General features: G+C 47.6%; 1 protein-coding gene across 1 annotated transcript in view; it reads right to left on the bottom strand.

The window, feature by feature from the left end:
* TUSC3 (tumor suppressor candidate 3) overlaps positions 1 to 13,563 on the bottom strand; it is a 48,904-nt gene extending 35,341 nt beyond the window's left edge. The window contains exon 1 of the mRNA XM_036764921.1: positions 13,281 to 13,563. Coding sequence (XP_036620816.1) covers positions 13,281 to 13,472 — 192 coding nt within the window. The 5' untranslated portion in view covers positions 13,473 to 13,563. The remainder of the gene's footprint in view (positions 1 to 13,280) is intronic.
* Between the last annotated feature and the right edge of the window lie 362 nt (positions 13,564 to 13,925).

The following is a 13,925-nucleotide window of genomic DNA, read 5'->3' as shown; positions in this document are numbered from 1 at the left end:
CATTCAACTGACACTGATTTCTTCAGCCTTATCCTCATTATTTATTATTATCATTGTTTAAAATTACTGCCTCTCTGAGCACACCTTGTCTATCATTCGACACAGTGGATGAGGCTGGAACAGCTCCAGAAAAGTCTGGGAACCAGCCTTGGCAGAGGTGACCCACAGAGATGAATTGGTCCATCACACAAAGCTCAGAGGGCTGGAGACCAGCACCAGGAAGACAAGGGCCCGTACAGTTGGAAACCTGAAGTCCTGCAAGGGTGAGGCAGGTAATACCCCTTCCTTGTTCATATTCGGCTTCTTTCATCACTGAGTCACTGACGGATACGTTTTCCCAGAAGCCAATGGGGAACGGCTACATTCTTAGGGGCCTGTGCCAGGATTTGTTCATCCTGCTGCTTCAGTTTTTCACTCCAAGGGCTTCAGCCAAAGCTCTCATCCTGGAGTGCAATGGTCTTCCCAGCTTAGTTCTATGCTGTGTCTGCAGATTTTTTTTTGAATAAATAAAAGCAAAGACATAAGCAAAAGCAAAGACCTTTGAGACTCAATGACTGGTGCCACCTTTCTACAACTTCCAAACCAAGGATGCCTCAGCGATTTCATTAGCCAGTTTCCAATTATTTCCAATTATTTAGAAACTGAGTACTTGGCATTTGTTCTAAATGCAACCTTCCCAAGTAGCACAGGAAAACTGGAGAGAAGTATATGTGAAACTTGCAAATCACTGTGTTATAAATAAAGTCTTTGTAAAATGTCTTCTTGAGAAAATGAAAAGTCACAGGCCTGGCACCTTCTAAACTCAGCAGTGAGACTGATGGATGAAGTTAGATGAAGTCACTCCAGTGCAGCTGACTAAATGTGCGCTCACTACTGATTTAACATTACTGAACATCATCTGGGCCTCCTGGCAGCTACACAATGCTCAGAATCTTCACTAACTGATCCTTGATCGATAGCACTTCCCAGAAAGTCGGCTGCAAACAAACACCCCCCCCATCCCCTCAAGGAGCAGCCCTGGCTTCTGATCTCTGCCATCACCAAAGTTGTCCATGACCTCTTTTCCACTGTCAAATCAGATGGCCTTTCCTCAGGCCTCCTCTGACCATGCCTGGCACTGCTGCACCCTGTCTCTTCCTGGGCACTGATTTCTTTTCCTCCTCCTCCCTCTCTCACTGCTCCTTCTCAGTCCCAGAGAGAGACTCCCAAGGCCACACAACCACCTCCAAGAGGCAGGACTCAAAAGAGGCTTTCATGGCCTCTGTAGCTGCTTCTCTCTCCTAAATTCCACTGTTCAAAAAGGACTTTCTGACTCTACAACCATTTTCCCATGTAGAGCCCCTGCAGAACAATTACCTGGGAAAAATGGTTTCATTTTTGAAGCAAAGAACTGGAAATTGTGTTAATTAAAATAAGTCACTGGAAATCTCACTAGGATAAATGCATTAAGTACAACATGAGTTGGAAAACTAAAAGAAAAAGGTTGACTGCTGAGCACATGCTTGCTGGCTAACTTCTCTTCCTCTCACTCTGTCCTATGCTTGCAGAAGGCAGAGTTCTGGGATGGTCTCTAAGCAGTGGATGGAACATACATGTCATTCCTCTGCAGCTCTCCCCAAGAGTAGCACCCTTACCCTGCAACAAAGAAAGCTTTTACTTCCAACTGTCAGAGTTCACTGTTTGTTGTGTGCAGCTGCCTAACCCACCAGGCCCCTCACAACTGTCTGTTGTGGACTCTTAATTCTCAGATGGCCACAGTGAAGAAGGAACAACAGCCTTGCATCACCATCAAAGAAATCCTTGGATTAAGAAGACAGGTCCTCATTCTAGGGAGATGTCTAGACTCTTTAAAGGAACTCCACAGTTTCCCATAGAGATTGAGCCCACTCTTCTCTTTAATGATAGGCACAACTATTTATTCACTTGTAATGACTATCTGAGATAAAGGTGGATGGATGGATGGATGGATGGATAGGTGGATGCATACACACACACAGACTGAATGTGTCACTGCATGGATAAGAGCCATTTTTCATCCACTTAGGTTGAAGTCAAACCTTTTTGAGTGGATATAGTGGATATCCTCAGAGCCATTTTTCATCCACTTAGGTTGAAGTCAAACCTTTTTGAGTGGATATAGTGGATATCCTCCAAGATGTTCTACAGCGTTCTGGGCTTTGAGACAACCAGCATGTCAACTGTAAAGAGGCGCATCTCGGTGACAGCACCATCTACAGGAAATCTCTTGGACTGTTTCCTGGACTTCCACCCTGACCATGGTAAACTCAGGCAACCTTGATTGATATGAAAAATCAAAGCAGTATCCATAGTTCCACTGTCACTTCAATACCCCCTTTTATGTCTTCATTTTTTCCTTTGATTTCTAGTCATTAAAAACATTTTACCCAATCAAAATTATGGGAGTTATACGTAGTACACCAACTCCCAGGTGATGCTCCCTCCTCTCCCAAGGAGCTCAGTGCCTGACCCACTACCTTCTCCTTCCCTTATACTAGGATACTGCTCCCAAATTCCCTAACTTAACAATGCTTTAACCTCCTCAAAGCCCATGACTCACTCCTTCAATCCACTTCAGCAACACTTGGGGAAGGTCACACACGAGAAATCCATTTCCTAAGTCAAAACACTGACATTCTCCTACAAGACAAGAATCTCCTATCATTCCCCTTTGCCACATGCCTCACCATCCTTCAGCCCCAGGGACATCCAGCCCCTCCTTCCCCCAGTACTCTCTCAGACCAATTACCCCTGCTCTGACTCCCCTGACCCGCCCCCCTCCAGTTTCAATCTGTAAGCTATTTCCACTCTACAATGTCCTTTCTATTGACCTCTCCACCTTGACCCCTTGCCAAGCTTCTCTTCTGAATGACCTCCACTATCCACCCACTCATACCACAGAATGAGGCAGGGCAAATTCTTACAAAACTTTTGACTGGACACATTACAAATCCATGTCCTCCAATCTCAACTGGGTCATTGCTGGGACAAGGGAGTCCTGTTATTCCTCCATCCTGATTCCCTAGCTCACTCCCCTCAGAGACTACTCCAACCCTACTCTTCTCTCCCCAAGCCTCCTTTCCCCTCCTCTTCTCCCTCAGCTGAAGCCATCCAATGTGATCTCCTTTCCTCATTCTCTCCAGTTCAAAACTCTCTGAATTCATCTTTCACTCCCTCCTCTTCCTCTCTATTCTCTGACAGGGGTGACTCTTCTCTCTCCTAGGATCAACCCCTCAACAGGGTACCCTTGACACCTCCGCTTACAGGTTTCCCAGGTGATTGCTATTCTCAATCAGCCCCATCTTGTTCTCAAATTTCCACTCTCTCCCTTTCAAACGAGATAGGTCATTACTGACCTGTCAGTCATGGAGCATTTATTAAGCACTTACTCAGTGTCAAGAGCTGGGGGCTATATGGGAAGGTTTACTGGCCTAGATGTCAGGAGAATTGTTTTGATTTTTTAACTGGCAAGAGATCATCACACAAAGAGGAGTAAGGGTTGCAAAGGTGAGGAGAACCCCCGAGACAAGGTGGCGGAGACCAGAGGGGCTTGAGCGACTGGCTTTGATGGGCAACACAGAGCCACATGGATGTGAAATGACTAGGCTGGACTAAGCTGAAGAACAATTCTATTCCAGCAGAGGGACAGAAGATGGATTAGAGGCCGCCAGAGAAATGTGGGGAAAAAAAACTGTCAAAGAAGAGTGAGGAAGATAATTAAGCTGCTAATGGGTCCTTCATTATTGGAGCTGTCAAAGGGGAGCCTCTGGGACAGAAAAAGGTTAAGCCATTTCAATCTAAGGGTACAGTTGGGTTTCTGCTTGACTCTTCCTTAACTGAATATGTGTGTGTGTGTGTGTGTGTGTGTGTGTGTGTGTGTGTATGTGTGTGTGTGTGTGTGTATGTACGTATATATGGGCAAAATATTGCAATACACTGTGTGGTATTTTTTTTTAAATTTGTTTTTAACATTCTTTTCTTTAAAAATTGAGTTCAAAATTATCTCCCCTACTGAGAAGGCAAAAAAAATAAATTATACATGTGACATCATCCAAAACATATTTCTATATTTGCCACATCACCAAGAAAAGTGAAAAGTACACTTCGATTTGCACTCAAATTTTTATCAGTTTTCTCTCTCGAAATGGAGAGGAGCATTTTTTCATCGCGAGTCCTATGGAATTGTCTTGGATCATTGTTGTGATCAGAGGTGCCAAGTCTTTCACAGTTGATCATCATTACGACACGACTGTTACTGTGCACAAAGATTTCCCCGTTCTCACTTCCTTTTGCATCAGTTCATATAGGTTTTGCCATGTTTTTTTTTTTTTTTCAGAAACCACCCCCCTTGTCATTTCTTCTAGAACAATCATACTCCAACCCAATCATATGCCATGACTTATTCAGTCGTTCCCCAGCTGATGAGCTCAATCCTCCCAATTCTTTGCCACTCCAAAAAGAGCTGCTATAAATATTTTTGTATGTGTAGGTTCTTTTCCTTTTTCTTGATCTCTTTAGGGTATAAAACTAGCAGTGGTATTGCTGGGTGGGCACAGTTTTATAGTCCTTTTAGCATGGTTCCAAATTGTTCTCCAGAATGGTCGGATCAGTTTGCTATCTTATCAGTATACCTATTTTTCCTCATCCCTTCCAGCATTTGTCCTTTCTGATAGGTGTGAGGTGGTACTTCAGAGCTGTTTTAATTTGCAGTTCTCTAATCAACAGTGATGTAGGGCATTTTTTTTCATGAGTATAGATAGGTTTGATTTGCTTTTCTAAAAACTGACTGTTCATATCCTTTGGCCATCTGTCAATTGGGGAATAAATCTTATTTTTATAAATTTGACTGCATTCCCTACATATTTGAGAAATGAGGGCTTTATCAGAGAAACGTGCTGTCAAATGTTTTAATATACTTCATTGTCTATGGTACCTTTTAGCACCTGTAAGTTTCCTTGATTATTTCTTTCAATTAGATCTATTTTCATTTTTACTTTGTCTGAAATCATGACTGCCACCCCCTGCCTTTCCACTTAGTTTCAGAAAAATAAACATGGCCAAACCTATCTGGGCTGATACAAAGTGAAATGAGAAGAACCAAGAATCACTGTGCACATTACAGCAATGTTGTCATGACGATCAACTGTGAAAAGCATGACAGATTCTGCTCCAGCTCATTCTTTAACTGTCTTTCTGCTTCAAGTGTGTCTCCTGTAAACAACATACTTTGGGATTCCATTTTCTCATCCATTCTGCTATCTCCTTCCATTTTAGGGATGAGTTCATCCCATTCACATTCACAGTTATGATTGCTAGGTTTATCTCTCCTTTCATCCTGTCTTTCCTCAATGTCAGTTTTGCCCCTGCTGCTTCCCTAAATCTGCCCTCCCTTTTATCACTGCCCCTACCCACATTTTTTATGCCTTCCCTCTCTTATTTGGGTAAGATAGTTTACTTTTTTTTCTTTTTAGTCCCAAGTATAGATTTTTATTAATAATACAAAGGCAATAATTGTTCTTAATCAATAAAATTGTATCAAATGCTCACTATGTATAAAACACCAGGGGATACAAAAAAGATCTCTGCACTTTTAGGAGCTTACAATCCAGGTGAGACAGGAAACTGAAGATTTTCACAAAAGACAAATGACAATGTTATATAAGGTACATTCATCTGCTACAAAGTCCTATTCCAATGTCTCAACATGGCATGGAAGTAGCCTTAGGCATAAGCTAGATTGCTATACTCAAGTGTGTGTGCATAGTGTGTTCAGTCATCCCTCTCTGAACCAATTCGGATGAGTAAAGCTCAAGGACTGCCATCCTCATCCTCACCCCCACCCCCCATTTCCCCTTCCGCTATGAAAGCTCTTCCTTGAATGCCTTTTATAAAAAATTATAAAAATTTCCTCCATTCTACCGCTCCCTTCCCTCTTCTCCCAGTACATTCCTCTTTCACCCCTTTTTTTTAAATCATCCCATCATAATCAATTCACACTAGTGCCCTCTGTGCAGATGCCTATTAACTGCTTTCATAATGATAAAAGTTCTTAGGAGTTACATGTTGCCTTCCTATGTAGAAACGTAAGCAGTTTAATTTTATTGAATCTCTTATGATCACTCTTTCCTGTTTACCTTTTCATGCTTCTCAAGAGTCTTGCGTTTGAATGTCAAATTTTCTGTTCAACTGCGGTCTTTTCAACAGTGCTTGAAATCCTCTCTTTCATTTAAATATCCATTTTTGCCCCTGAAGGATTATACTGTTTTGCTGGGTAGATGATTCTTGGTTTTAATCCTAGCTCCTTTGCCTTCTCGATTAGCATATCCCAAGCCCTCAGCTCCTTTAATGAGGAAGCCACTCAATCTTGTATGATCCTGACTGTAGGCTCCACAATATTTGAATCGTTTCTTTCTGGCTGCCTGAAATACTTTCTCTTTGACCTGTGAGCTCTGGAGTTTGGCTATAATATTCTTGGAAGTTTTCATGTAGATCTCTTTTAGGAGGTCATCAGTGGATTCTTTCCATTTCTATTTTACCCTCTGGATCTAAGATATTACGGCAATTGTCCTACATAATTTCTTGAAATATGATGTCTAGGCTCTCTGATCATGGCTTTCAGTAGTCCAATAATTCTTAAATTATCCGTTTTTGATCTATTTTCCAGGTCAGTTGTTTTTCCAATGAAATATTTCACTTTTTTCCATTCTTTTTTTCATTTTTTTAAACTTTGTTTTATTGTTTCTTCATGTCTTGTGGAGTCATTAGCTTCCACTTGCCCAGTTCTAGTTTTTAAGGAATTATTTTCTTCAGTGAGCTTTTGTAACTACTTTTCCATCTGGCCTAGTCTGCTTTTTAAGTTCTTTTCTTCGGTGTTTTTTTTCTTTGGTACTTCTTAACCCATAGGCCAATTCTGTTTTTTTTTTTTTCTTTTTTAAGGTGTTATTTTCTTAAGTTTTTTTTGTGCTTCTTTTAACAAGCTATTGATTCTCTCTCTCTCTCTCTCTGCATTGCTCTAATTTCTTTTCCTAATATTTCCTTTACCACTTATCATGTTAAGGCTTATAGGAATTCTTGTTGGGCTTGGCTCTAATTAGCATTTTTATTTAAGGTTTTACTTGTAGCTGTTTTCACATTTTTGTCATCTTCTGAGTTTGTATCTTGGTCTTCCCTTATGGTCAAGTTCCTTTTTGTTGTTTGTTCATTTTTCCAGCCTATTAATTGACTTTGAATTTTATGTTAAAGTTAGGCTCTGCTCACCTGAGGGTGGGGAGGCACTGTTCCAAGCTTCAGGTTTGTTTTTTTTTTTTTTGGCTCCTGTTTTCAGAGCTAGTTCTAGAGCTCTGCAAGTTTTCAGTGCTTCCAAGCTGGTGGGAAGCTCCTCAATGGTGTCCTTTTTTGTCTCTGCATCCCCCAGTGCCTAGCACAGAAGAAGGCCAATACATTTTTTTTTAAGTGAATGACTGAGTCATCCTTGTAAAGCCCTGTACTCCAAATAAAAATATTGAATGTCAAGATGAGAAGGCAAACCCTGAAACTAGACTTTTAGTTAGCTTGTAGTCCAGAACCAGGCCCACCCCAAGCCAGGCCCAGTGCTAAGCAATACCTGATCTATGGAGCTCCTAGTCTCAGGAACTAAGGCAGTAAAGTTCCATTGTTTTTCAAGACAGTCATCAGCAAACTACAGTAGACTTCCTTTGTTCTGGGATGGAGGGTGATGTCTTTGTTCTCACAAAGAGCCAGCCTGACTTTATCAAGCTGAACTGGGAGACAGAACCCTGAAGGTGGTGGACTGGACCAACTCACCCATTGCAGACTCCATTAATTCTCAAAGCTAAGGAGGAATCATACAGCAGTAGATGTAATGCTAGCCATCACAAAGGGTCTGTGGAATCTATATTTCTACCTAAAATAAAGGGCCATCAGGTCTCCAGGAGCCTGTAGTACTTGCCACTGCTGCTACCTGGTTAGAGGGCTCATCCCCCAATGTCATGGAAAAGCCCAACCTCAGAAGATCCAAACCACGGAAGACAAACAGGCAACGGAAGGGGGGGGGGGGCTGGTCTGATTGGTGAGGTAGAATTAGCAATGGGAGAGTAACGATCCCATGAGGTAGCAGGCACACAGCTTAAGTGCTGCATGGGGACTCATGGGGCAGTATCAAAGGAAGGTCTCCTGGGCACTGGTCCAATGAAGCGCTGGGACAAGTAGAGCAGAGGACAACCAGGGGTGAACGAAGGCCCATTTGCTGTACCATCAATCATTAAATTACCAAAGAATGTATGACATGAGAAAAAGACCAGTGGGTCCTTAAAAGTCAGGGGACCTGGGTTCAAATCTAGCTCTACAGGAGAGACCTTGGTGAGCCAAAACTTGGTAAACTGAGGTTTGATGACCGGTACTCTGGGGCAAAGGCCTCCTAGGGAGATCAGTCCAGAAACGAAGATGCAGATTACGCCAAATTATTCATAGCAGCGCTTAGCAACGGCAACTGAGAACAAAGTGGACCAGAGCCCCATCAGCTGGACAGTGGCTGAAAGGGAAACCACAACAAAAGACAATGGGAAACAGATGTAATGAAATATTATTTTGCAGTAGAAACATGGAAAAGTAAAAATAACAGCTAACATTTCCATAGCATTTTATGATTTGCAAAGTACATTACAAAAATTATCTCAGTTGAGCTTAACAACCGCCCTGCAGAGGAACTATTCATTAACCCCATCTTACAGCTGAGGAAACTGAGGCAGACGTCATATAGCCAGTAAGTGTCTAAGACTGGATTTAAATTCAGGTCTTCCTGGCTCCAGGACAGGGCTCTCTATCCACTGCTTAAGATTTGTATAAACCAATTCAGAATAAAAAGGCAGAATCAGAATGCTTACGCACAAGTGATGGTCCTAGAAAACAAAGAATGGAACACAGTGTGCCCTCCCCCACAGAAGAGGTGGGGGGGGGGGCTACTGGGGCAAAATGTGACATACATCAACCTACAGAATCACCATGAGATATTTGCTTCATTGGCTTTGTTACAAGGAAGGATTCAATCTGCTGGGGGAAGGTGTTCTCCCTCCCCCTAGAAATGACTGACAAGAAGAATAAAGTCACTGCGATTCAATGCACTTAGATTGTCTTTTCGACCAAGGATGTTCATTGAGACATTGGTGTCTGTAGCAGAGCAGATAACCGAGCGCACACCCGGGTCAAAAGCGCCTGGAGTCCCAAAGCACTGACCCTTCTTCCTTAGCTTGGTAAGTACCCTCCCTTAACCCTGCTGCACACTGAACAGTAGCAACCCAGGCATGGAAAACAATGTGGAACTATGCAAGAAAAGGTCCTGGTTCCTGCCCTTTGAACTGGAGACTAATATTCAACTAATCAACATTTTTAAAGCGCTATGTGCCAGGAGAGAGGGAGGTCCAGAAAACCTAGAGAATGTCAAGAACAGGCCCATGTGTACAGCAACATCCACTTACTTGTGATGACAATTTGGGAAGGTCTGAACAAACTGACTGATATGCCTTAACGGAGTATTAGGACCCCATGGGGAACAAGGAATATGGAGGATTCAGATAAAACACAAAGGTTCTACAGAGAGCTGCTAAGTGAGGAAAGCAAGCCAGAAGAATGACTCAATGAGACAATGGAAGCTGAGATTAAAGCCAAGCCCCCGTGTTGGGGCCATGCTACCAAGGAGGAAATTCCCAAGGTCTCCCATCTCTTAACAATGGTAAACCTGAAAGGGGGAAGGGGGCACCTTAGCAGCCTTGGTGGCTCTAAGACGCCCCACTTTGTAAGAGACTGGTTTGAGTAGTGGCTGGGAAGACTTTGTTGCATCAAAATAAAATGTGCCACTAAAAAACATCTGAAAAAACATCGCACACTGTGGGTGAGCAGAGGTCTCAGGGCCCCCTCCAGGCTTCCCATCATTTCTGTGTATTCCTCATGGGGCGAGGCCTGTGGCACACACAGTCTGCTCTTCCTTGGATCACTCCTCATCCCCTGCCTTCATCCTTGGGGGCATCAACATTCACACACAGGTGCTTTTGGAAACCCACGTTCCCAACTCATCAACCTCTGGCTCTCAAGGATTACAGTATCCTGTGAAAAGGGGTTGCTTGCTGCACCTTAAACATGGCCATCTCCAAATGATTCCATCTCTAGGACACTGACCGCTAAATCTCTCCTCTGTGACAGGCTCTGGGGCCCACTCCTTCCTCCAACACCACCTCAAATTCTTTAACCCGTTAATTTTAAGAGCCGCTGGGGTCAGAATAAATTCCTGCCCACCCTAAGAGCTAGCAGCCCTGTGGTGAGGACTCTCTACGCTATCCCTTAGACAACATCAACTCCAACAGGCAGTAGCTTTCTGCTCAGGCCCTGAACTGGCAGTAGGTCTGCCAGACAACCCTGGAGAGCTCAGGGCCACTCATCCCCAATCATGCAACAGGGGAATCCCTGTTCTCTGGATTCAAATCTGAGCTCTGACCATGCAAGGAACCTTGCTCAACTTAGTCTTGGGTCTCAGTTTCTTCTCTGTAAAATGAGAGCGCAACTCTAGGGTATCGGTGCCACATTCTAATGGAGGAAATGGCTTGTATCGCTGGTCAGAGGTCAAGGTAACAAAGCTGGGCTTGGAACATAACCTCATTGGCTGCAGCTGGTACTACTGTACTCACTGGTCCTCCATGCTCATCATGTCTAACTGGCCTCCCTGACCACCCATCTTCCCACTGCTTTATTTGGTGGCTTGTGGTGTCTACGTTGTCGTTCAAAGCAGAGCGCTCACCGAGGCCACGGGCTGGGTGGGTACAGTCTTCTGTGGGCTCAGCACAAACAGGGCTGTACTGCACTGTGAATACCCAGCAAGGTACCGAGGAAAAGCTTTCTAAACTTAGACAAGAGATTTGGATGAAAAGCCCTTGAAAGGGAGTTGAGAATGGTTAAGCTTATTTTAAATAAGCAAATGCACCCTTCCTGAGGCCTGGAAAGGCATCTCCGGGAGACATTACAGGGTTCTAATTATGACTCCATTTTGTCCCGGAGAAATAAACTGCCCAAAAGGATGATGACATGTAAACAACAGGCATCCTCTCCACAGAGGAGTGACCCTCCAAGGGGGATACAGACACCACTTTAGAGGGGCAGCCTCGACGCTTTACCTTTCTTGTCAGGCTTTCTACGCTGTGCTCAATCAGCCCTCAGGATCTGGAACACGTACACACGTATTGTCTCTCTCTCTCTCTCTCACACACACACTCCTTAGCTGACTTTCAATGACATCCCACACAGTTACAACAGATGACACACAAAAATCTGAACCCCACTGTTGGTAGGCTCTCCCTGCAGCACACCAGGAGGCTACGATTTCACTGAGATGACTGAGGTCATAGGAAATATGTTCCTTTCTCTGCATCATTCACCCCCTCCCCCCACTCTTCTCTTGGTTCATTCCCTGCCCACAGCGCAGCCGCAGCCTCCTGGCTAGCTCTCAACACCCTATGGACAGCCTGTGTCCTTTTCCGCCCATCTTCAGTACACCCCTGACTCCTCCACACCTGCCTGTAAACGTGCCCAGGCTCCAGGCAACCTGACAAAAGCTGCCCCCTTATGTGTTAAAACTTCCTTTTTTTAGGAATCACAGGACCAGCAAGAAACCTCAACACAAAGGAATCAAAGGCCACACGGAGTGGGGAGGCCAGGCCCCTTCCTGAGGTCCTTTTCTCTCCAGGTCTTCAGGACATCCCCTCTCTCTCCTGGGTCTCCTCCTCCAGGTCACCCCCCCCTCCCTCCAGGTGTCCCTGGGGCTGGGTCCTGGGCCCTCTGCTCTTCTCCCTTCATTAAGCTCCCACCTGATGATTCTGGTATCCACCTCCCCTCTCCCATCTCCTACTGCTTCTAAGGCATTCTGAACTAGATATCTGGCAGATACCTTAAGCTCATCTTTCTCTTTTTAAACCCAGCAACTGGGGTTAAGTGACTCGCCCAGGGCCACACCACTAGTGTCTGAAGTCAGATATGAGCTCAGGTCCTCCTGCCTCCAGGGCTGGCGCTCTACCATCCATTATCTTTCCCCCTCAACCCTCCCCGCGCCCCAGGCTCCTCATCTAGGGGTCACCCTGATGCCTATCTCTCACCCCCACATCCAGGCAGTGGCTAAGGCCAGTCACTTTTCTGCCCCTCCTCTGGGGCAGGCCCTGAGGCTCACCTCCCACCATGCTCGGCTGGTCCCCTGCCGGCCTCTTCACTGATGAAATAAAGCCAGGATCTGACCCCCGCCCTCCCCTCGATAGGCCCCAGGGTCAAACATAAAGCGCCCCTCCGAACCCCCTGCCCCCAGCCTTCTCACACCGGACCTTTGCCCTGCCCTTGCAGGCCTTGGGACTCAATGCTCCATCATCCCCAGACCCCGCGCTTCCCTTCAAGTCCTTGCGGAAGTCCAGCTCCCCCCCTTACCGCCCCCCAGTGATTCTTGTGCCCTCTGGCGGTCACCTCGGGGGGGGATCACCTCCGGGGGGGGGGTCACCTCCTGGGGGGGGTCACCGCCGGGGACGTGCGGACGCCTGGACAGGCCGTTTCACGCTGTGTGAGCCCTCGAGGGCTCTTTGCAACGCCCCCCCCCCCTCCGCTTAATACGGGGTCCCCGCGCGTAGTAGGCGCTTAGCGGACGCCGGCTGGATCTCTCGGCCATGGAGGGAATTCGGGGAAAGAGAGCGAGTCCACCAAGAACTCGGGGCTAATTTAGGGCCAAGCACCGCAGTGCCCGCAGGCCGGTGACCTCGGGCCGGACACGCTCCTACAGGGCAGCGTCCCGAGGGTCTGTCGGGATGGGGGCCACCAAGGGGGGGATGGGCAGCCCGCCTCCCCGGAGGCGCGATCCCAGGCCCCCAGAAATCGCCCCCGCGGGCTCCCTCGCCCCAGGGCCCCCCACGAGGGCAGGGCGGCACAGCAGGCACGTCCTGGGCCGGACGACGCGACCCCAACCCACTTTCTCCAGGCCCCTCCCGCGCATTTCCCGTCCGGGCAAAGGCACGCCCGCCCCGGGGCGGGGTTGGACGCAAAGGTGTGTGGGCGCGCGCTGGGGTGTCTGCAGCCGTTGCTATGGGAGCGGGACAACGAGGCGCAGGCGCAGACGTGGCGTTGCCCGGCAACGCGGCCCTGGGCGCCCGACACCCCACCCCCACGGCGCCTGCACCTGCTGCTTCCCAGCGCACGCGCACCCCACGCCCCTTCGCCCGGCCGAGCCCCCGTGCGCGCTCCCGTACCTCCTTCTTCTTCTGGGCCACGCTCGGGGGCGCGCACAGCAGCAGCAGCAGGAGCGGCAGCAGGAGCGCGCAGCTCGCGCCCGCCAGGCCCCACCGCCACCGGGACCGGCCAAGCCTGCCCGCGCCGCCGCCCCGCGGGGGCTGTCCCCTCGCCGCCGCCACCGCCGCCGCTTCCGACCTGGGCGCCGCCATTTCCCGAGCTCCGGTGATCCCGCTGCAGCTGACCCGAGCTGACCGTGCGACCAACAGCCGGCACAGAGAACCGCCGCCCCGCCCCACGCCGCGCGCCAAGGGAGAGGAACTGCGCCTGCGCGGTCCAAGCACAGGCCCCCGCCCCCCGTCCTGGCTCCTCTCCTGCCCCGCCCCCTGAAGCTGGGTTGCTCTCTGACTCCGCCCCCTTCCTCTCCGCCTCTACAGCCCCGCCCCCGCCCCTTCATCTCCCGCCCCCATCAGTGCCTCCAATTCTGACTCCACCGCTCTTTGTGTGACACTCTTCCCCCGCCCCCCCCCTCGGTGCGGCTCCTCCCACCATCTTTGGAAGCGGCATCAAGCAGAGAAAGACCACTAGGCCTGGGTGTGTCTCAGTGTGACTCCTCCCCCTACCCTAGAGGTCATCTCCAATTGTCCTGAGCCATAACCACTGGA

This window comes from Trichosurus vulpecula, chromosome 6, assembly GCF_011100635.1.
Source record: "Trichosurus vulpecula isolate mTriVul1 chromosome 6, mTriVul1.pri, whole genome shotgun sequence".
Taxonomy (NCBI): Eukaryota; Metazoa; Chordata; class Mammalia; order Diprotodontia; family Phalangeridae; genus Trichosurus; species Trichosurus vulpecula.
The sequence above is the reverse complement of the archived record's forward strand: the minus strand, read 5'-3'. Positions and strand labels throughout refer to the sequence as shown.